This window comes from Aegilops tauschii, chromosome 3 (assembly GCF_002575655.3).
Source record: "Aegilops tauschii subsp. strangulata cultivar AL8/78 chromosome 3, Aet v6.0, whole genome shotgun sequence".
NCBI classification, from domain to species: Eukaryota; Viridiplantae; Streptophyta; class Magnoliopsida; order Poales; family Poaceae; genus Aegilops; species Aegilops tauschii.
This window is the reverse complement of record NC_053037.3, coordinates 349,272,239-349,293,665: the sequence shown is the minus strand read 5'-3', so window position 1 is coordinate 349,293,665 and position 21,427 is coordinate 349,272,239. Positions and strand designations below refer to the sequence as shown.

The following is a 21,427-nucleotide window of genomic DNA, read 5'->3' as shown; positions in this document are numbered from 1 at the left end:
ACTGTGTATTTCTTCAATAGGAGGTAAATTCTTAACATCTTCAGCTTTAATACCTTTTTCTTTCATAGATTTCTTTGCCTCTTGCATATCTTCAGGACTGAGAAATAGAACACCTCTCTTCTTTGGAGTTGGTTTAGGAATAGGCTCAGGAATTGGCTCAGGAGCCGGCTGAGGAAGTGTCCAATTATTTCCATTTGTCAACATATTATTCAATAGAATTTCAGCTTCATCCGGTGTTCTTTCCCTAAAAACAGAACCAGCACAACTATCCAGGTAATCTCTGGAAGCATCGGTTAGTCCATTATAAAAGATATCAAGTATTTCATTTTTCTTAAGAGGATGATCAGGCAAAGCATTAAGTAACTTGAGAAGCCTCCCCCAAGCTTGTGGGAGACTCTGTTCTTCAATTTGCACAAAGTTGTATATTTCCCTCAAAGCAGCTTGTTTCTTATGAGCAGGGAAATATTTAGCAGAGAAGTAATAGATCATATCCTGGGGACTACGCACACAGCCATGATCAAGAGAATTAAACCATATCTTAGCATCACCCTTTAATGAGAATGGAAATATTTTAAGGATATAAAAGTAGCGAGATCTCTCATCATTAGTGAACAGGGTGGCTATATCATTTAATTTAGTAAGATGTGCCACAACAGTTTCAGATTCATAGCCATGAAAAGGATCAGATTCAACCAAAGTAATTATATCAGGATCAACAGAGAATTCATAATCCTTATCAGTAACAAAGATAGGTGAAGTAGCAAAAGCAGGGTCAGGTTTCATTCTATCATTAAGAGATTGCTGCTTCCATTTAGCTAATAATCTCTTGAGTTCATATCTATCTTTGCAAGCTAAAATAGCTAAAGAAGCTTCTTTATCAAAAACATAACCCTCAGGAATAACAAGCAAGTCTTCATCATCACTTTCATCAATATAACCAGTTTCAATAATTTCTTTCTCTCTAGCCCTAGCAATTTGTTCATCAAGAAATTCACCAAGTGGCACAGTAGTATCAAGCATAGAAGTAGTTTCATCATAAGTATCATGCATAGCAGAAGTGGCATCATCAATAACATGCGACATATCAGAACGAATAGCAGAAGCAGGTTTAGGTGTCGCAAGCTTACTCAAAACAGAAGGTGAATCAAGTGCAGAGCTAGATGGCAGTTCTTTACCTCCCCTCGTAGTTGAGGGATAAATTGTTGTCTTGGCGTCTTTCAAGTTCTTCATAGTGACCAACAGATATAAATCCCAAGTGACTCAAAGAATAGAGCTATGCTCCCCAGCAACGGCACCAGAAAATAGTCTTGATAACCCACAAGTATAGGGGATCGCAACAGTTTTCAAGGGTAGAGTATTCAACCCGAATTTATTGATTCGACACAAGGGGAGCCAAAGAATATTCTCAAGTATTAGCAGTTGAGTTCTCAATTCAACCACACCTGGATAACTTAGTATCTGCAGCAAAGTATTTAGTAGCAAAGTAGTATGATAGTAGTGGTAACGATAACAAAAGTAACGGTAGCAAAAGTAATATTTTTGGTGTTTTGTAGTGATTGTAACAGTAGCAACGGAAAAGTAAATAAGCAAAGAACAATATGTGAAAAGCTCGTAGGCATTTGATTGGTGATGGAGAATTATGCTAGATGCGGTTCATCATGTAACAATCAAAACATAGGGTGACACAGAACTAGCTCCAATTCATCAATGTAATGTAGGCATGTATTCCGAATATAGTCATACATGCTTATGGAAAAGAACTTGCATGACATCTTCTGTCCTACCCTCCCGTGGCCGCGGGGTCCTAGCGGAAACTAAGGGATATTAAGGCCTCCATTTAATAGAGTACCGGAACAAAGCATTAGCACATAGTGAATACATGAACTCCTCAAACTATGGTCATCACCGGGAGTGGTCCCGATTATTGTCACCTCGGGGTTGCCGGATCATAACACATAGTAGGTGACTATAGACTTGCAAGATAGGATCAAGAACTCACATATATTCATGAAAACATAATAGGTTCAGATCTGAAATCATGGTACTCGGGCCCTAGTGACAAGCATTAAGCATAGCAAAGTCATAGCAACATCAATCTCACAACATAGTGGATACTAGGGATCAAACCCTAACAAAACTAACTCGATTACATGATAGATCTCATCCAACCCATCACCATCCAGCAAGCCTACATGGAATTACTCACGCACGGCGGTGAGCATCATGAAATTGGTGATGGAGGATGGTTGATGATGACGACGGCGACGAATCCCCCTCTCCGGAGCCCCGAACGGACTCCAGATCAGCCCTCCCGAGAGGTTTTAGGGCTTGGCGGCGGCTCCATATCGTAAAACGCGATGAATTCTTCTCTCTGATTTTTTTCTCCCCTAAAGCAAATATATAGAGTTGGAGTTGAGGTCGGAGGAGCTCCAGGGGGCCCACGAGGTAGGGGGCGCGCCCTGGCGAGGGGCCCTCCCTCGTGGACAGGGTGTGGGCCCCCTGACGTGGATTTTTCTTCCAGCATTTTTCTTATTTTCCAAATAGACGTTCCGTGGAGTTTCAGGTCATTCCGAGAACTTTTGTTTGGAAAGTCTGCTGAAAATAGCGTCAGTCCGGGTTAGTTCCATTCAAATCATGCAAGTTAGAGTCCAAAACAAGGGCAAAAGTGTTTGGAAAAGTAGATACGACGGAGACGTATCACCTGTTAACTCGTTGCGCCGTTTCCAGCCCGTCCTATATTCTGGCCCATTAACGACCTGTTATGCCTGTGACAGAATTAAGCCTTTGCTGTCCTCCGACTTGTTAACGGCCCGTTACCGTGCTGGCCTGATACCAATTACACCCATGGTGACCCATTTATCCGACGGCCCAAGGCCCACTGATTCTACGGCCCGTTGGAGGCCCATTTATCCGACGGCCCGTAGGAGGCCCATGGATCCTATGGCCTGTAGAAGGGTCAAGGTTACCACGGTCCGTATATGGCCCATGGTTGTTGCGACCACTAGCAAACCAGGGAAAAAGAAGACTAGGAAATAAATAAGCTTGAAACTAACACTAGGCTATTAAGGCGATTGCACAGATTACATCCACTGGGCATCAAAGTTCGCCACCAGTGCAAATATAGGGAACACCCTACACTATACAAAAATGGCTTGCTGTTTTCTTCAGCCGGTGGCTGCATGTTAAGAACAAATTTTGTATTGCAACAAAACAAATTACAACCATAAAACAAAAGGAAGGTTGGCATAAAAGTTAACAGTCTGGTAGATAAATGCACCACCAGAAGTTCAGAAGCTCCGTTCATTTAACCTGACTGTTACGTTTTCATGCTGTATTGTCCGATGGAGCACCATAACCTTCGCCTTCATTTCTCCTAGGCTCCTGAACAACATAGCAAATGTCTGATAGTCTGGTTTCAAAACCATGCATATCTTGACGACATCGAACAATGTCTGTCCTTGTTTCACAAAGGGTCTCTGTTAGGGAATGGACTTGTGTCTGGAGCGCAGATATAACATTGTTTTGAGCTTGCATATCTTGATCATGAGGCAGTTTGGACGAGATTGCCTTAACAACCAACCCAGTATTACGCAGGAACGTGCTTTTGGCACTGTTAGTGGACAGGTACTGACACACTGCAGCAAGAGGTGACATTGCGGTTATAGTTGCCTCGTCACCTTCAGAAGGTGGCGACTCCACCATTTTTTCCATAGCTTGCTGAAAAGTTGAGCTTTTACATTAGTAGTACCAGAACAAAAGATATTAAGGAGGCAGCAAAACCAAACAAAATAGCTTTGGTTTATATACAGAACTTATTCTGGTGAACCCATGTAAAATATTAGTTGTATTTTACTGCAAAGTACATAATAAAACCAGGTTCCAAACATATGACCATGTACCATGGCTAATGTATTGTCCATTTCTTCACATTGTATTGTCAGCTAAGGATAAAGAGACAAAGTTCATAATACGGTAAGCATAGTATGACATCATTCATATCACAAAACAACTAAGAACAGACAAACATGCAATTGTAACGTTGTGTAGGCAAGTCCAGCATGGAACTAGATTACAGATCAAGATCAAAGGAACATCACTCCTCTCTTTTAAACCTTATAAGGTGCAATGATACGCTAAGACAATTGTGTATAAAATTGAAAAGAGTAATAGGCATTGGCTGCAAACCATGCAGTTCAATGCACAAGTCAGAGTAAGTAGTAGTTAAAAGGCATGGGGATTAAGGACTTACAACAACGGCTTTGACTGGTGTAGTCATGCCCTTCGTCTTGCTGGTGTGACAGTCCTTGAAGATTTCCATAGCATTTGGTTCACGTACTTTTTGGTCCTTGCGGGCTTTCCTCTGCATTTGGAACAAGTCAATATAGATCTGATGATATGGTACAACGAAAAGAGTGAAACAACAGCTAATTAGAAGAGCCTCGCAGTGTGCAATATAGCTACGAGATCCTGTCGTCTGTTGGAATTTCACTTTCGTACAGTTGGCCTTGTTCTTTGAATAGTTCACCTACAAGAAGATAGATTTGTGAGGCACATGCGTAAATAGGAGTTCAACATGTGATCTGATCACATATATATAATTTACTTGATACTTTGGATCAGACCAGTGTTTAACGAGGCCTCACCAGTCTTCATATGATATATTTTCCACTGGAGATGTTTGGGCAAGTTCACTGTTAGCCTTGCCTTCAAAGTGTACATCAAACTGTGAGACTACATATAAAGAAGCATGCAAATGTAACTTGACTCCAGCAACTACCTTCTTGCTGTTGAAGGTCACAAAGTTCATCTGATCTTGCCAACTCGCCTTGTGTCAAGAGTGCTTCGGAAGTAGTGTCAGGTGGCAAGGGAGCTTGGGAACGTGCTGCTAGCTGAGTTGAAAAACGAGTAACTCGTGCAGCTGGTGGTACTGTGGAAGGTGTTGCAACAACTAGGGCTGTCTCTGCTTCTTTGGTGGCAGCTATTGGTTTAGGTTTTGCTTGTTTTGCAGCTCGTGTAGCACGGGATACCCCGTTTGTACAATTTTCCGCTGGACTTTGACCTTCTATTGCACCATCAGTACTAGCAGAATCTGCAGGGTTCTTCCGCTTCCCTTTCCGGGTGTCCTTAGTACTAACACCATCCCCTATCATTCTGTTTTCCTTCCTCTTTCTCTGTGCCATGTTAAGCCAAGCCAACAAGAAAAATGAATAACAATTTAGTTCTTTAGAACAAATTGATGTGTGATAGAGACGAACTGAACTTTGACGTTAGACAACCACATGATAGGAGGATGTAATATGGATGAAAAACAGGACGACATGAGATAACCAGAACTATGATGTGTAAACTAAGCAGAAGACATTTCACTAAATTAGAAGCAATGCAATGGAAGGTAGACACCATATGAAAGATGCTACAAATATCGCTCTGCAGAGTTAACACTGTCTCGTCATAACTGGCGTTTAAACAAATGTGAAGCAGTACAAGAAATAAATCATAGCAAGATGCAAACAACATCACACTACCAAGTTAAAGGTCTCTCATCATTAGTGCCATTGCATATTCACAGCATTGCATATTCACAGCTTATGATGTGTAAACTAAGGAGAAGGCATTTCAATAAATTAGAAGCAACGAAAGCCAGACACCGTATGAAAGATGTAACGAATATCACTCTACTAAGTTAAAACTGTCTCGTCATAAGTGCCATTTCAACAAATTAGAAGTAGTACAAGCTATAAAAGAATGCGATATGTAAGGCAAACACATGATACCATGATGGAATATGTACGAAAAACAGGACGACATGGCATATTCACAACTGTTTGTGTAAACTAAGCAGAAGCCATTTCAACAAATAAGAAGCAATGCAAGCTAGACACCGTATGGAACATGCAAGACAATATCACACTGCCAAGCTAGAGAAAGCACCTGGGATGCCGGTTTCGCCGGAAGACCGCCACAGTCCCTACCTTATTTTTTTCCTTCCTACTTCTTGGTTTTATTGCCTTGTCAATTCAAACCCACAAGAAAAATGAATAAAAATTCGCTTTTCAGAACTCATTGATGCAGGATGCTGACGAGCATTACTTTATGTTGGAACCAAAACCCACCCCTAGGCTAAGCTAGCACTCCCCTCTGATCTCTCACTCTCTCTGCACACCCAATCGTCGGACAGAGGAAGAAGAAAGAGGAAGAACACGATGGACACAGTGGATTTACCCGGCGCACGAACGCCCCCTGCCGCACGGACGACAATGTATTCCTTGAGCTTAAACTCAATTTTATCCGCTACCACGATCACCCCGCGGTTTTATATCCCGAGCCAGCGCACTGGGCACGCACCCACGCCTCCACTCGCCCTTGATCGTGCCCGCGCTCTCCGTGCTCTGACCGCGCCTGCACCGCGCCCCGACGCCTGCGTCACACGACCAGCTCCAACGGCCCGCGCCCGATCAGGCCGCCAACGGCTCGCCAACAGACCCACACACACTACCCTGGTGCACGGATATGCCCGTGCACCCAACGCACACACACACGCATCCCCTACCCCTCGGACCCGATGCGCCTGACATGCCCAACACGCGCCCATACCCGCTCTTGACGTGCCCGGCTCGTCGCCGTGGTTTATTCGCCCATCATTCACGCCCTAAGCCGCGGCTCAGAGCAGCCCGTCGTGCTCGACGTCGGCTTTCACCAGCAGCGCGCGCTCCGCCGCCGGCTCCTTCCATAGCAGGGGGCACTCCCTCTTGAAATGCCCTCTGACGCCGCACTTGTAGCACTTCCCGCGACGATTGTCCCCGCCGCCTGATGCTGTGCTCATCGCGCCATCGTCGTCGTTGAAGCCGCCACCGCCCTGACGCCGCTGCCGCGCCTGCCACTGCGCCGCCGTGTACATCAGCTGCCCGTCAGCTTGCTCGCTGCCGCCACGCCTCCGGACCCGCTCCTCGAATGCCTTCAGACGCCAGAGCGCCTCCTTGAACTACATGTTGTTGATGTTGCAGAACTGCTCCATCCTGGAGACCGTCGCGTACAGGTGATCCGGGACGCAGTCTAGCAGCTTCTTCACCATCGCCGTGTCGTCGTGGTTCGATCCCAGCCCGGCATAGTGCGCCGCCATGCCGCTGATCTTGCCCGCGAAAGCGTCCAGCGACTCCCCGCCGTCCATCCACAGAAGCTCGAACTCGTTGCGCAACGACGCCAGCCGTGCCGCCCTCACGCGATCGGCCCCGATGAACCGGATCTTGAGGCTGCTCCATATCTCCGCCGCCGTCTTCTTCGCAGCCACCTGTAGCAGCAGATCATCGGCGAGCGCCTGCAGCAGGTAAGCCCGCGCCGGCTTATCCTTCTTGGCGATCACCACCGACGTCGCGTCCTCCGGCGGCACCACCGCCTCCCACAGCCCGGCGGCATCCAGATCGGCTTCCACCTTGATCGCCCAGGTAGTGTAATTCTCCCCCATGAGCACAGGTACCGGCTGCACAACGAGCCACCCGAGCCGCCGACGTACGAGACGAGAGCCATGGCCGGCGACCTCTCTCACAAACCTCGCTCTAGTGCCAATTGTTGGAACCAAAACCCACCCCTAGGCTAAGCTAGCACTCCCCTCTAATCTCTCACTCTCTCTAAACACCGGATCGCCGAACAAAGGAAGAAGAAAGAGAAAGAACACAATGGACATGGTGGATTTTCCCGGCGCACGAAACCCCCCTGCCGCACGGACGGGAATGTATTCCTTGAGCTCGAACTCAACTTTCTCTATTACAACGATGACCCCGCGGTTTTATACCCCGAGCCAGCGCACTAGGCACGCACCCACGCCTCCACTCGCCCTGATCGTGCCCGCACACTCCGCGCTCTGACCATGCCCGCGCCGTGCCCCGACGCCCGCGTCACATGGCTAGCTCCAACGGCTCGCGCCCGATCAGGCCGCCAACGGCTCTCCAACAGACCCACACACACTACCCTAGTGCACGGACACGCCCGTGCACCCAACGCACGCACACACGCACACCCTGCTCCTCAGACCCGACGCGCCCGACACGCCCAGCGTGCGCCCATACCCGCGCTTGACGTGCCTGGCTCATCGCCGTGGCTTATTCGCCCATCACTTTAATGTAAGGCGACTGCATGATAGGATGATTGAATGTGTAACAAAAAAGGACAACGTTGCATATTCACAGCTATGGTGTGTAAACTAAGGAGAAGGCATTTCAACAAATTAGAAGCAATGAAAGCTAGACACCATATGAAAGATGCAACGAATATCGCTCTACCAAGTTAAAATTGTCTCGTCATAAGTGCCATTTCAACAAATTAGAAGTAGTACAAGCTAGAAAAGAATGCGAGATGTAACCTATATCACACTCCCAAGTCAAACGTGTCTTATGATAAGTGATTGTTGCAGGTTACACAACAGTAGTACTTTGATGTAAGAACATATGGTGTGATAGACAGATATTGTATGTTCTAGAAACAGGAATACGTGTCTTATTCACAAGTATAATGTGTAAAGTAAGCAGATAGAATTCAACAAAATTAGAAGGAATACAAGCTAGACATCTACATAACATGCAACCACATATAACAGTGCCAAGTTAGAGGGAGCACCTGTGATGGTACACTAGGGGAGACATGCTCATCATCAACACAACTACGTTGAGTGTCTATGCATGTGTTGTCTTGCAAATCATCTTGGGGGGTTGGAGGAGTAGAATCTATAGAGGCCCTCCATTTGGAAGGAGCACCTTTATCCGATGCCTTGCTAACTTCCTTCCGCTTTATTGATTTTGAATTGTCAAGAAAAACTGACAAGAAAAAGCAATAAAATTCACTCTTCAGAACTCATTCGTGCATGATACTGACAATCACTACTTTGATGTCAGGCAAACACATGATACCAGGATGGAATATGTACGAAAAACAGGATGGCATGGCATATTCACAACTGTTTGTGTAAACTAAGCAGAAGCCATTTCAACAAATAATAAGCAATGCAATCTAGACACCACATGAAAGATGCAACCAATATGACTCTGCCAAGTTAAAAGCGTCCCATTGAAAGGATCGAGAAGAGGTGTCTTGAGGGGGGGATGATTAGACCCTCAACAAAGAAAAGTAGCAGTTTTTAAGTTCTTCAAGTTAAGGTGGAGTTTTAGCACAAGTTTAAACATTCACAATACATTTCAAGCAAGCTTGGCATGAGTATATGAGCAGCGGAAAGTAAAGCATGCAACTAAAGGGATGGGATTGGAGTGTGCAAACGCAATTGGAGACACGGAGATTTTTGGCGTGGTTTCGATAGGTGGTGCTATCGTACATCCACATTGATGGAGACTTCAACCCACGAAGGGTAACGGTTGCGCGAGTCCACGGAGGGCTCCACCCACGAAGGGTCCACGAAGAAGCAACCTTGTCTATCCCACCATGGCCATCACCCACGAAGGACTTGCCTCACTAGGGTAGATCTTCACGAAGTAGGCGATCTCCTTGCCCTTACAAACTCCTTGGTTCAACTCCACAATCTTGACGGAGGCTCCCAAGTGACACCTAACCAATCTAGGAGACACCACTCTCCAAAAGGGGCGAACGCGCCAGAGACTACTTGCGTGCACGTGCAAGGAGGCGTGTTGACGGAACTTATTACTTTGAAATCTCACGTGACGAAGAACTGTATCGCGTGATGTTAAAGGCTTCCAAGATCCCTGAAAGGTTCTACAGGAACTCAGGGCCATGTGACATTATGTCCGATGCTCTGGAAACAAGAGAGCGCCCTGGCCGTGCAAGGGGTATAGGTGTTAATGTCCCGCACAAGAGGGCTTTCACACTCAGCAAAGAAGAGAGGCTCAACATGTAAAGAGCGAGGAGTGAAATGAAGCGGAGTGAATTGTATGAAAGGTTGAGGAAGGACATGCATCTGGCTGTTCAAAAGGATATTGAGGAGTCAATGATGATGCAGAAGACTCTAACACGCACAGATAGCCAGCAGATGGGAGGGGAGGCGGGCATGGAGGATGCTGGTTATTGCGCGACAACACCGCACAGAAGTAGATGTGCATCAGCTGACCCCAGCGACACTGAGACTGCAGCTGCTCATGATGATGCTATATCTGATCTATCTGGAATGAAAGGCAGACTGAAGGGCGTGCTTACACATTATGAAGGTACATTAAAATGTGCAACAGCCTGGGTTTGCCCACCCTTCTTGGAAGAGGGCCTCTTGTTGGACAATGTGCCATTGAAGCCGGGCTATGTGAAGTGCTACGTGACTGAAGTAAAGCCTGGATTCAATTAATTTGCCCTGAAGAATGTCCTAGGAGACTTTGATGAGCAAAGGACCTTGGGAGAAACACTGTTACATCACATCCAGTGGCCACGAAAGGAAACAGAGTTCATGGATGAGATCCCTGAAGCCCCGCCAAGAGCAACCAATGTCGCCCCTCAAACGGTGACACTCTCCTTGCCACAACAGCTCTCGCGTGCTTCCCCCAAAGAACCTAATACTCGTAATCCGACGGCTGATGCATCAACCTGTGATCAGCCGGCCCGACTTTGTGTCGTACATGCCATGTCATTGTCCGCCCCAGAGCAGCCAGTGGAAAGGCCTACAACTGCTGAAGATGCACCACCGGTTCAGATGTCGGCCGCTGAAGCAATGGGGGGAGACCCAACTGCAGCACATGCTCAGCAGACTAACCTGGTGGAACGGACTACTAAGCAGTCTGATGCTTCGGAACCGTCTGCTAAGCAGTTCGTAGGTCCAGAACTGACTGCTCATCAGTCCTTCGGTCTGCAGCCGCGATATCAGCATACCAATGCATCAGCACTTCCTGCTCAGCAAACCTACGCGTTGGTACGGCCTCCTCAGCACACTGACAAGTTGGGACCACCTGCGCGGAAACCCGACATAGCTTCAACGCATGGTCAGCAGTCCGATGCCTCTGTTCCTACAGCCCAGTAGTCCGTCACAGCAGCACTGCCAGCTCAGCTGTCTGGCATAGCTAAACCGTCTGCTAAGCAATCCGTCGAAGCTTCACCGTCTGCTCGACAGTCTACCTTTCAGCCAACCAGACATTCTACCAGAAATTCTTCGAGTACCAAGAAGGAAGCGGCCAAAAAGGCTGCACCTACGGGGAAGCGTGCCGGGAGAGCGAAGAGGAAAGAGAACGATTGCCTCTTACTTAATGCACTCATCGCCCAGAACCAAATTAACTAGGTTGTTCGAATCGGGGAGTAATATTATTTCCGACGGCATGGATGATGAAGAAATAGATTTGCAGCTTGCTAAAAATAAAGCAGACGTACTTGAAGCATGCAATTACGCCCATGGCCAGCCATTTCTTGTTGGCGAATACTTTGATGAGTGCAGCTCCAGTTGCCGCAGTTACATGAATATTGCATGGATCAAATGTGAGCAGGTCATCATGTTCTGCTAGTCCACTACAACAGAGATCATTTTTGACACGATGCTGGTTCCATCAATGTGAGTTTCGAGGACTTACATCTCTTCTTCAACTTCAACGAGCTCAATGCACTCTTGTTAGATGCCTGATTTTGTAAGTACTTAACAAACTCTGATGAACTTCTCCATACAAGAGTGTAAATGATAAACAGCTAACTGCATTTTATTCCTCTCAGGGGATTGAACGTGCAGAGAAGAAAAAGGGAGAGTGTGTATTTCATAGATCCTGCATTAGGAAATTGCACAACATTAGATGGTAAGGACCTACGGGACTGGGCCATTAACACGGTCGTCCATATCTTCGAAAACACGTCCCATGCAGAATCATTTCTCTGTCCATATCATGAATGGTAAGTCAAGTAAACAACCACACATATGCTGATTGTCTTTCAGATTTTGACATAATTCGTAAGTTCATGGCTTTCTTAATATGTAGCAATCACTGGATATTGGTATTCATTGTTCCAAACAAGAACACCCTTTACTACATGGATTCTCCCAGAGAGTCAACAAACGCTTAGGATCTGATGTATCTTCAGCAATTCATGGATAGGTATTGTATTCTATGATGTTGAAATTAATTTGCATTCATATCTGGTTCAATAATTGATGTTGTCAAAATTCATCTTCATTTGCAGTGTGCTCGCATTGTGGAAAACTAAACCAGGGAACCTGTTCAAGAGGGAACTACCTCTACAACACGAGATCGTTTCTCCGGTAACACACCGAAATCCGTTATTTTCAGAAAATTTATCCAATAGTCTGCAAATACCTTTTCTTACGCTAGTCAAATGTTCAAGTTTCTAAATAAACCTCTTTCTGTTTCTGTCCAAAGAAAAAAAATACATCTAACACCGGTTAGGTTGTTCCTAACAAGACAAATAAATGACTAATTCTGTACAAAAAAAATTCAGTGTCCTCAGCAACAAGCAGGACCAACCTTTGTGGATACTATGTTTGCAGACACATGATCTCCATGTGCAAATCTGCTGATAATTGTGAAGATGCTCGCGAATTAGTACCAGTAAGTCTATCTTAATTAATATTTTCTACTCCACTCATATGGCACATTCTGATCTTAAAAATACCGTAGCTCATCTGAGAACTGAGGACCCCTGAATCGCTCCCTGCTGGTGAATTGCTGATGGTTCAGAGATTTATCAGCGACTTCTTCCTGAATCACTACATCAATCCCACTGGTGATAATGAAGATTTCAGCATGCCTTCTCCTGAAACATTGAGTAAGAGTTAGCTGCTAAACATATACGCATGGATCCATTGTCTTCCATCTGATGAGGTCTTCATATTTCGTACATTATGATTAATTATGTAATGCATATATGTGTCGACAAATCATTGGAATTTAGCTACCATATGTTCAATTGAATTGGTGCAATCTGATGAATGTTCTTCCCGTGGACACTATTTGTTCAATTGAATATTGTGGTGAATTTGCTTTTTGCATGCCGATTCAAAATGGGATATTTTTGTTTTAAATTGGCAATTGCTCCGCACACGGTTCAACTAAATGAGTGTGTGCGATCTACATCGGAAAGCATACATCAATCATAGCGGACCCGTCGATGATACACAGTAGATTGCAAACGATTTGCAGCAGTACTACGTGTGCGTAGGGGCTCCGGAACCATTTGTGATATCATTTTATCACACACGAGAGCTCGGAGTAAACCGTGCCCAATGTAAAATACAATCCCAGACATAAATTTTCAGGAAATGTGTGGGATCCCAAATGAAAAGCACGCGTCACTCTTGCCGCAACCGTCGGTGATACACAACAAATCACAAACGGTCTGCAGCACTTGTATGTGTGCGAAGGGGCTCCTGAACCATTTTTGATAGAACATTATCGCACACGGTAATTGTTGGGAAACGTGTGCGATGGAGTCTTGCATGGCAGACGGGTTCCGTAGAAAACTCGTGTGCGATGGGGCACATATCGCACACAGCTCATATGTTGGCCCGTGCGCCTTACATATTGTTTCCCAAACGATTCATTACGACACACCGTTTGGTTTCACTGCATCATTAGAAACGTTTAATCACCAATCCCACACGTGCGAAAGAATTTACTGTGTGCGGCATCACACACGATTACATTTTGCAAGGCCTCTGGATCATGGCTCCATAGCCCCGACAGTTTCTGGGTCGTGTGGGAAGGACCCCCCTATCGCAGTCACTCACTTGGTTCTAGCGACCCGACCTCAGACGGTCAAGTCTCTGTGCTTAAGTGTCATCCCTGGATCTATTGTTGACACACACAGTACTCGAGGATTTATAACAGAGTTCAATCACACACTTATTACATTGAGAGTCTCAAAAGAGAACTTATTACAGTAATATGGCTGAAGGCCATCTAAATAAGATAACTGCGGAAGCTTCGAAGATAAATGAGTCCATCCAACTCCACCGCAATACTGAGTGCATGACAACGACCTAGCGCACCTTACTCTTCGTCTGAAAATTCTGCAACATAATACGTTGCAGCCTGTGTAGGTCAGCACATGGAACATGCTGGCAAGATAACACTATAGAGCAATGAACAGAATAACAGCTATCACTACATGCATATATGGCTGGTGGAGGCTCTACGGTTATCATTTGCATAAAGCTAGTTTTTCCCTACAACAAAGGAATATATTTTATTTAACTACAAAGTTGGTTGAAATTATTGAGAAGGTTCCTCCAACTCAATCCCAAAATAGTAATTATAACCCAACAAATTAATTAAGTAAAGTGATGAGATCAACATAATAATTCAAGTACTAGATACTCAAGATGTCCATAACCGGGGACACGGCTAATCATGATTAGTTTTTACACTCTACAGAGGTTTGCGCACTTTTCCCCACAAGACTCGATCTCCTCCGTTGAATTCCTCGCACTACATGATGTTTGAGAAACAGATGATCGAGACACAGTATTTCCGAAGCATTAACTCTTTACTCTAGGTAGACAGTACCACCTACTTTCCCCTACATCTACTAGCCTACCACTGAAAGAGGTCACACAACGTAGTCAACTATGCCAGAGCCCATAATGGCTTGTGTCTGCACACAGAATTTTCCAGCATGAATAGTCTTATGATCCCTTTGAGCCTGGGTGGCTTCCATAGGATGATCACACGGGTACTCCGGGATATCCTAGGACAACACTGGATTCTCCAGGTGCCCGCAACCAATCCACCCACATGTGTATTAAAGTAGCCACCTTAAGTTAACCCTTAATTTATGATAACTCCCTCACATCTATCATGAATACTCTCAAACCAAACCACGTCTACGAGCATAGCATAGCAGTATAAGCATAACGTAGTAACTCCCAAGGTTTGATATAAGACAATAGGTTCTACCTCATCAACTACTTCCCAGTACCATCAAGTTAACAAGTCCTAACCATGCAGTGTTTGAGGATTGAAACTAATGCATAAAACTGGGTATTAAAGGGATATGATCAAAGTGCTACTTGCCTTGCTGACGATCGGAAAACCCTAGAGATTCGTAGTAGCAAGCCTCGCACTCCGGAAACTCTATCCTGAACAAACAATAGCATACATAAGCACTCAATCATAAGATGCAAGGGTAAAACCAAGAGAAAAGATCTAAACAGAAAGTACAAAGTACAAGTGAAGATCTTTGATTTGCAAAAAGAATCAATCAAATCGGAGTTAGGAAACTAAAACTACGATCAAAAGAAGTTCGAAATCAAATCTGCTTGAAACCAAATTTTAAATTGTCAAAACTAGGTTCAAGTTGATTATCTGGATAGAGGGGAACAAGACGAAGATTTTGGCGTTGGTTTCACTGGATTTGGATAAACGAGCAAAAAATAGCGAGGGTTTGAAAATCAGGGACTAATCTGCGATAACAGTAATTACGCATAGGTCCCTAAATGAGAATAAACAGAAAAAGAAAAAAATCTACGGAACGAACGTTCGTAAATAGAACTAAACGAACGAAAACAGTTCATTAAGACGATCTAACCAGTGAACGCTTACTACTTAGTCTGAAACAAAAACGAAAAACCGATCTAAAAACTAAACCGACAAAACCGGAAAAAAAACCGAAAGAACCGACCGGTTCTTACCGATCAACGGCGTCGGCGGCGGGATCCGGCGGCTCCGGTGATGGGCGTCGGCGGCGAGGCGGTGCGGGGCGGCGGCGGCGGCGAACGACGGCGGCGGCGCAGCTCGCCTGTGGGGCCGCGGTGGTGCGGGCGATGAGGAGAGGGGGGGCGGCGCGGCTTATAAGGAGGCCCCGAGGGGGTCCTCGGCTTGCACGAGGCGGCGCGGGGTCGGGGCGGCCTCGGACTCCGGCGGAGTCTGGCTCCCGCACGCGAGGAAGGCGGCGGCAACTCGGTTGGGCCGGCTGGGCTTCGGCCCAGTTCGGTCCGGAGTGTTTTTTAAATAATTTCACCGCGAAGAAAAATCCAAATAAAAATCCTAAAATTCCAGAAAAAAAATTCACGGTCGTCTACTAATATTTAGGACATTGTGAACATTTTTCTAGGCTAAAATGCAATTTTTCTCTAATTCAAATAAAATAGCAAATAAAAATTCAAATAAAATAATAATTTGATTTTAAAAATTCTTCTCCAATATTTCTCTTCTGTTGAAGAAGTCATATTATCTTCTCTCATTTATTTTTATTGTTGGAAATAATTGGAGAGAAACTATTAAAATCAAATTGATCCTCTTTTCAAATTTGAAATAAATTGAAATATGAAAATTTAGTGAAACCTCCAACTCTCTCCTTGGGTCCTTGAGTTGCTTAAGATTTCTATGATCATTACCAAAATGCAAATAAAATATGATATGCATCTGATGATCTACGTATAATGTCCAAATTGAAAATTGGGATGTTACATTGGCGACGTTTCCAAATGCCGTCGCGGAAAGGGGTTAAAAACCATTTGTATAGCACCACGTTGTACGAGTGAATGCGAACAAAATATTGGAGAAGAGCACCCCATTATCTAATGGTAGAGAAAGTAATGCAGATAAGGTTCAAGATAGTGAGACAACCCTGTTGGTCTCCAAGAAAGGTGATAAAAACTATCTTGTAGATAGTGAGACACCCAAAGTCCTGTGTTGATGTAGTGTTCGAGTTATTGGCCACTACCGCTGGCACAAGCTCTTCGAACTCTCTGCCTGAATAACTTCGGCTTCTTCAGTCTCAGCTACAAGCTGAAAGGCATCAGTCAGCTATGCTATGGCAAGAAGCCAAAGGACTGAGGAAGTCCCTGCAGAATTCAGATGCATACCTTCTAGTGCAACAGCAAGCGTTGGAGGATTTTAGCGCCAAACAAGAGAAAACAAATAAGCTTGGTAAGCTTCTCGCCAGCATGGTGGGTATCCATGATATCGTTTCTTGAACTCTTCTAAAGTGGTTTCAGTTCGTGACTTGTTTTGCTACCGCGTTTATTTGCACTGGTGGTCAATTTAGACCCAGTGTATGTAATATGCTGATTTGCTCCCTATATTTGCACTGGTGGCAAACTTTGATGCCTAGTGGATGTAATATGTGTAATAGCCAGAATAGCCTAGCGTAATTTGCTTGCTTATTTATTTCCTTATTGTCTTGTTGATTTGTTTGGTTGTAGTCACTGCATTTTAGCGCCGAATATTTTTTTAACTAGGCCATAATAACCATGGACAACGTACTGACCGTTGTAACCATGGTCCTGCTACCTGCCGTAGTGACCATGGGACTCCTACGGGGCGTAGGATCCATGGTCCTTTTATGGGCCGTAGAATCGTTGGGCCTTCTACGGGTCGTATGATCGATTGGCCAAACACGGATTGTACTATTCATAGACCAATAATGGTCCGCAATATGGGTCATAAACGGGCTAGAGTGGAAATCTTCTGTTTATGGCCAGACCATAACAGGTCGTTAATAGGCCTATATGTATAACAAGCTTAATTATATCGACAGGAATAACAGGTCGTTAATGGGACGTATTTGATGATGCTTTGAAAATAGCCCAACGGGTTAACGGGCCGATTGTAAGCACGGGCTGAATTTGGCCCACAAGAGGAACATGCCAGTAACGGACCATGAGTAACCGAATGCTGGACATGAGCCCAAGAATAAATGGGCCCTTAGAAGGCCGAAAGGTAACACGGGCTGGAAACAGCCCAATTGAATAATGGGTTGTTAATGGGCATAAAGCGATACACTGTTCATTACATGCCAGTTTCACCACGGGCCTTTAATGGGCCCAGAGTTACAAAGGGCCTCATATGGGCCGAAAGACGTCATGGGCCATACATGGGCTGGAAGTTATAACGGGTCGGAATTATATTGGACGGCTCGGATGACGTTACTAGGCCTAATTTGGATAGGCCATAAGGGCCGTGAGTTAGCGAGCTGTAAATGGGCTATATGCGAATAGGCCATTAACAAGCTTTTCGTGGGCTGGCCCGCTTCCTTTTGACCAAGTCAAACGGGCCGACCTTTTGACCTAAATGGGCCGCTGTTGGGCCTTGCCACATGTCAACGTATCATAGGCGTCTCCTATCCATTGCACGGTTGACATCTGTCTCAAAGCGGAGCTGACACGTGGTTGCTACGGTCAATGAAAATTTTACATGTTGAAAATTCCCATTGGTCCGGGCAGTTAATGGGTTATCAGATCCAAACCGAAACCCGATAGCTTAACGGCGACCCGTTACCATGGATGCCACGTGTCGGTTACCCTTGATGAAAGCACTTCTATGACACGTCATTTATCGTTATGGAAGTGGACACTTCCGTGGTGATTGCTACCTCTTGAGCACTGCGTTGGTTTTCCCTTGAAGAGGAAAGGGTGATGCAGCAAAGTAGCGTAAGTATTTCCCTCAGTTTTTGAGAACCAAGGTATCAATCCAGTAGGAGGCCACACACGAGTCCCTCGCACCTACACAAACAAATAAATCCTCGCAACCAACGCGATAAGGGGTTGTCAATCCCTACACGGTCACTTACGAGAGTGAGATCTGATAGATATGATAAGATAATATTTTTGGTATTTTTATGATAAAGATGCAAAGTAAAATAAAAGGCAATAAAAATAACTAAGTGTTGGAAGATTAATATGATGGAAAATAGACCCGGGGGCCATAGGTTTCACTAGTGGATTCTCTCAAGAGCATAAGTATTTACGGTGGGTGAACAAATTACTGTTGAGCAATTGACAGAATTGAGCATAGTTATGAGAATATCTAGGTATGATCATGTATATAGGCATCACGTCCGAGACAAGTAGACCGACTCCTGCCTGCATCTACCACTATTACTCCACACATCGACCGCTATCCAGCATGCATCTAGAGTATTAAGTTCATAAGAACGGAGTAACGCTTTAAGCAAGATGACATGATGTAGAGGGATAAACTCATGCAATATGATATAAACCCCATCTTGTTACCCTCTATGGTAACAATACAATACGTGCCTTGCTGCCCCTGCTGTCACTGGGAAAGGACACCGCAAGATTGAACCCAAAGCTAAGCACTTCTCCCATTGCAAGAAAGATCAATCTAGTAGGCCAAACCAAACTGATAATTCGAAGAGACTTGCAAAGATAACCAATCATACATAAAAGAATTCAGAAGATTCAAATATTGTTCATAGATAAACTTGATCATAAACCCACAATTCATCGGTCTCAACAAACACACCGCAAAAGAAGATTACATCGAATAGATCTCCACGAGAGAGGGGGAGAACATTGTATTGAGATCCAAAAAGAGAGAAGAAGCCATCTAGCTAATAACTATGGACCCGAAGGTCTGAGGTAAAATACTCACACATCATCGGAGAGGCTATGGTGTTGATGTAGAAGCCCTCCGTGATCGATGCCCCCTCCGGCGGAGCTCCGGAACAGGCCCCAAGGTGGGATCTCACGTGTACAGAAAGTTGCGGCGGTGGAATTAGGTTTTTGGCTCCGTATCTGGTAGTTTGGGGGTACGTAGGTATATATAGGAGGAAGGAGTACGTCGGTGGAGCAACAGGGTGCCCACGAGGGTGGAGGGCGCGCTTGGGGGGGGGGGGGGTAGGCGCACCCCCTACCTCGTGCCTTCCTGGTTGATTTCTTGACGTAGGGTCCAAGTCCCCTGGATCACGTTCGTTCCTAAAATCACGTTCCCGAAGGTTTCATTCCGTTTGGACTCCATTTGACATTCTTTTTCTGCGAAACTCTGAAATATGCAAAAAACAGCAATTCTGGGCCGGGCCTCCGGTTAATAGGTTAGTCCCAAAAATAATATAAAAGTGTATAATAAAGCCCAATAATGTCCAAAACAGAATATAATATAGCATGGAACAATAAAAAATTATAGATACGTTGGAGACGTATCAAGCATCCCCAAGCTTAATTCCTGCTCGTCCTCGAGTAGGTAAATGATAAAAATAGAATTTTTGATGTGGAATGCTACTTGGCATAATTTCAACATAATCCTTCTTATTGTGGCATGAATGTTCAGATTTGATATGATTCAAGATAAAAGTTTAATGTTGACATAAAAACAATAATACTTCAAGCATACTAACTAAGCAATTATGTCTTATCAAAATAACATAGCCAAAGCAAGTTATCCCTACAAAATCATATAGTCTGGCTATGCTTGATCTTCCCCACACAAAATATTCATATCATGTACGACCCCGGTTTTAGCCAAGCAATTGGTTCATACTTTTAACGCGCTTCAGCCTTTTCAATTCTTACGCAATACATGAGCGCAAGCCATGGATATAGCACAATGGTGGAATAAGGTATAATGGTAGGGGTTATGTGGGAAGACAAAAAAGGAGAAAGTCTCACATCAACGAGGCTAATCAATGGGCTATGGAGATGCCCATCAATTAATGTTAATGCGAGGAGTAGGGATTGCCATGCAACAGATGCACTAGAGCTATAAGTGTATGAAAGCTCAAAAAGAAAACTAAGTGGGTGTGCATCCAACTTGCTTGCTCACGAAGACCTCGGGCATTTGAGGAAGCCCCTCATTGGAATATACAAGCCAAGTTCTATAATGAAATTTCCCACTAGTATATGAAAGTGACAAAATGAGAGACTCTCTATTATGAAGATCACGGTGCTACTTTGAAGCACAAGTGTGGTAAAAGGATAGTAACATTGTCCCTTCTCTCTTTTTCTCTCATCATTTTTTTTATTTGGGCCTTTTCTCTTTTTTTTTGGCCTCTTTTTTTAAGTCCGGAGTCTCATCCCGACTTGTGGGGGAATCATAGTCTCCATCATCCTTTCCTCACTTGGGACAATGCTCTAATAATTATGATCATCACACTTTTATTTACTTACAACTCATGAATTACAACTCAATACTTAGAACAAAATATGACTCTATATGAATGCCTCCGGCGGTGTACCGGGATATGCAATGAATTAAGAGCGACATGTAGGAAAGAATTATAAACGGTGGCTTTGCCACAAATACAATTTCAACTACATGATCATGCAAAGCAATAGGACAATGATGGAGTATGTCATGATAAATGAAACGGTGGAAAGTTGCATGACAATGTATCTCGGAATGGCTATGGAAATGCCATGATAGGTAGGTATGGTGGCTGTTTTGAGGAAGATATAAGGAGGTTTATGTGTGATAGAGCATATCATATCACGGGGTTTGGATGCACCGACGAAGTTTGCACCAACTCTCAAGGTGAGAAAGGGCAATGCGCGGTACCGAAGAGGCTAGAAAATTGCGGAAAGGTAATGTGACGCCCCCGATTTGACCGTACACTAGTCATGCACGCAAATGTGTACGACCAAGATCAGGGACTCACGGGAAGATATCACAACACAACTCTAAAACATAAATAAGTCATACAAGCATCATAATACAAGCCAGGGGCCTCGAGGGCTCGAATACAAGTGCTCGATCACAGACGAGTCAGCGGAAGCAACAATATCTGAGTACAGACATAAGTTAAACAAGTTTTG

The 21,427-nt window shown here is 44.6% G+C and overlaps 1 protein-coding gene across 1 annotated transcript; it reads right to left on the bottom strand.

Moving 5' to 3' along the window:
• Positions 1-6,661: 6,661 nt before the first annotated feature.
• Positions 6,662-7,462, bottom strand: LOC141042944 (uncharacterized). The gene is made up of 2 exons (XM_073511853.1): positions 7,025-7,462; positions 6,662-6,982 (listed from the first exon to the last, which is right to left on the bottom strand). The coding sequence occupies exons 1-2, from the start codon at positions 7,460-7,462 to the stop codon at positions 6,662-6,664; spliced, it is 759 nt and encodes a 252-aa protein (XP_073367954.1).
• Between the last annotated feature and the right edge of the window lie 13,965 nt (positions 7,463-21,427).

Coding starts and splice junctions, on each gene's coding strand:
- LOC141042944 (XM_073511853.1), bottom strand. CDS start 7,462: ATGGGGGAGAATTACACTACCTGGGCGATCAAGGTGGAAGCCGATCTG. Junction 6,983..7,024: donor CGGATCACCTGTACGCGACG/GTCTCCAGGATG, acceptor AACAACATGTAG/TTCAAGGAGGCGCTCTGGCG.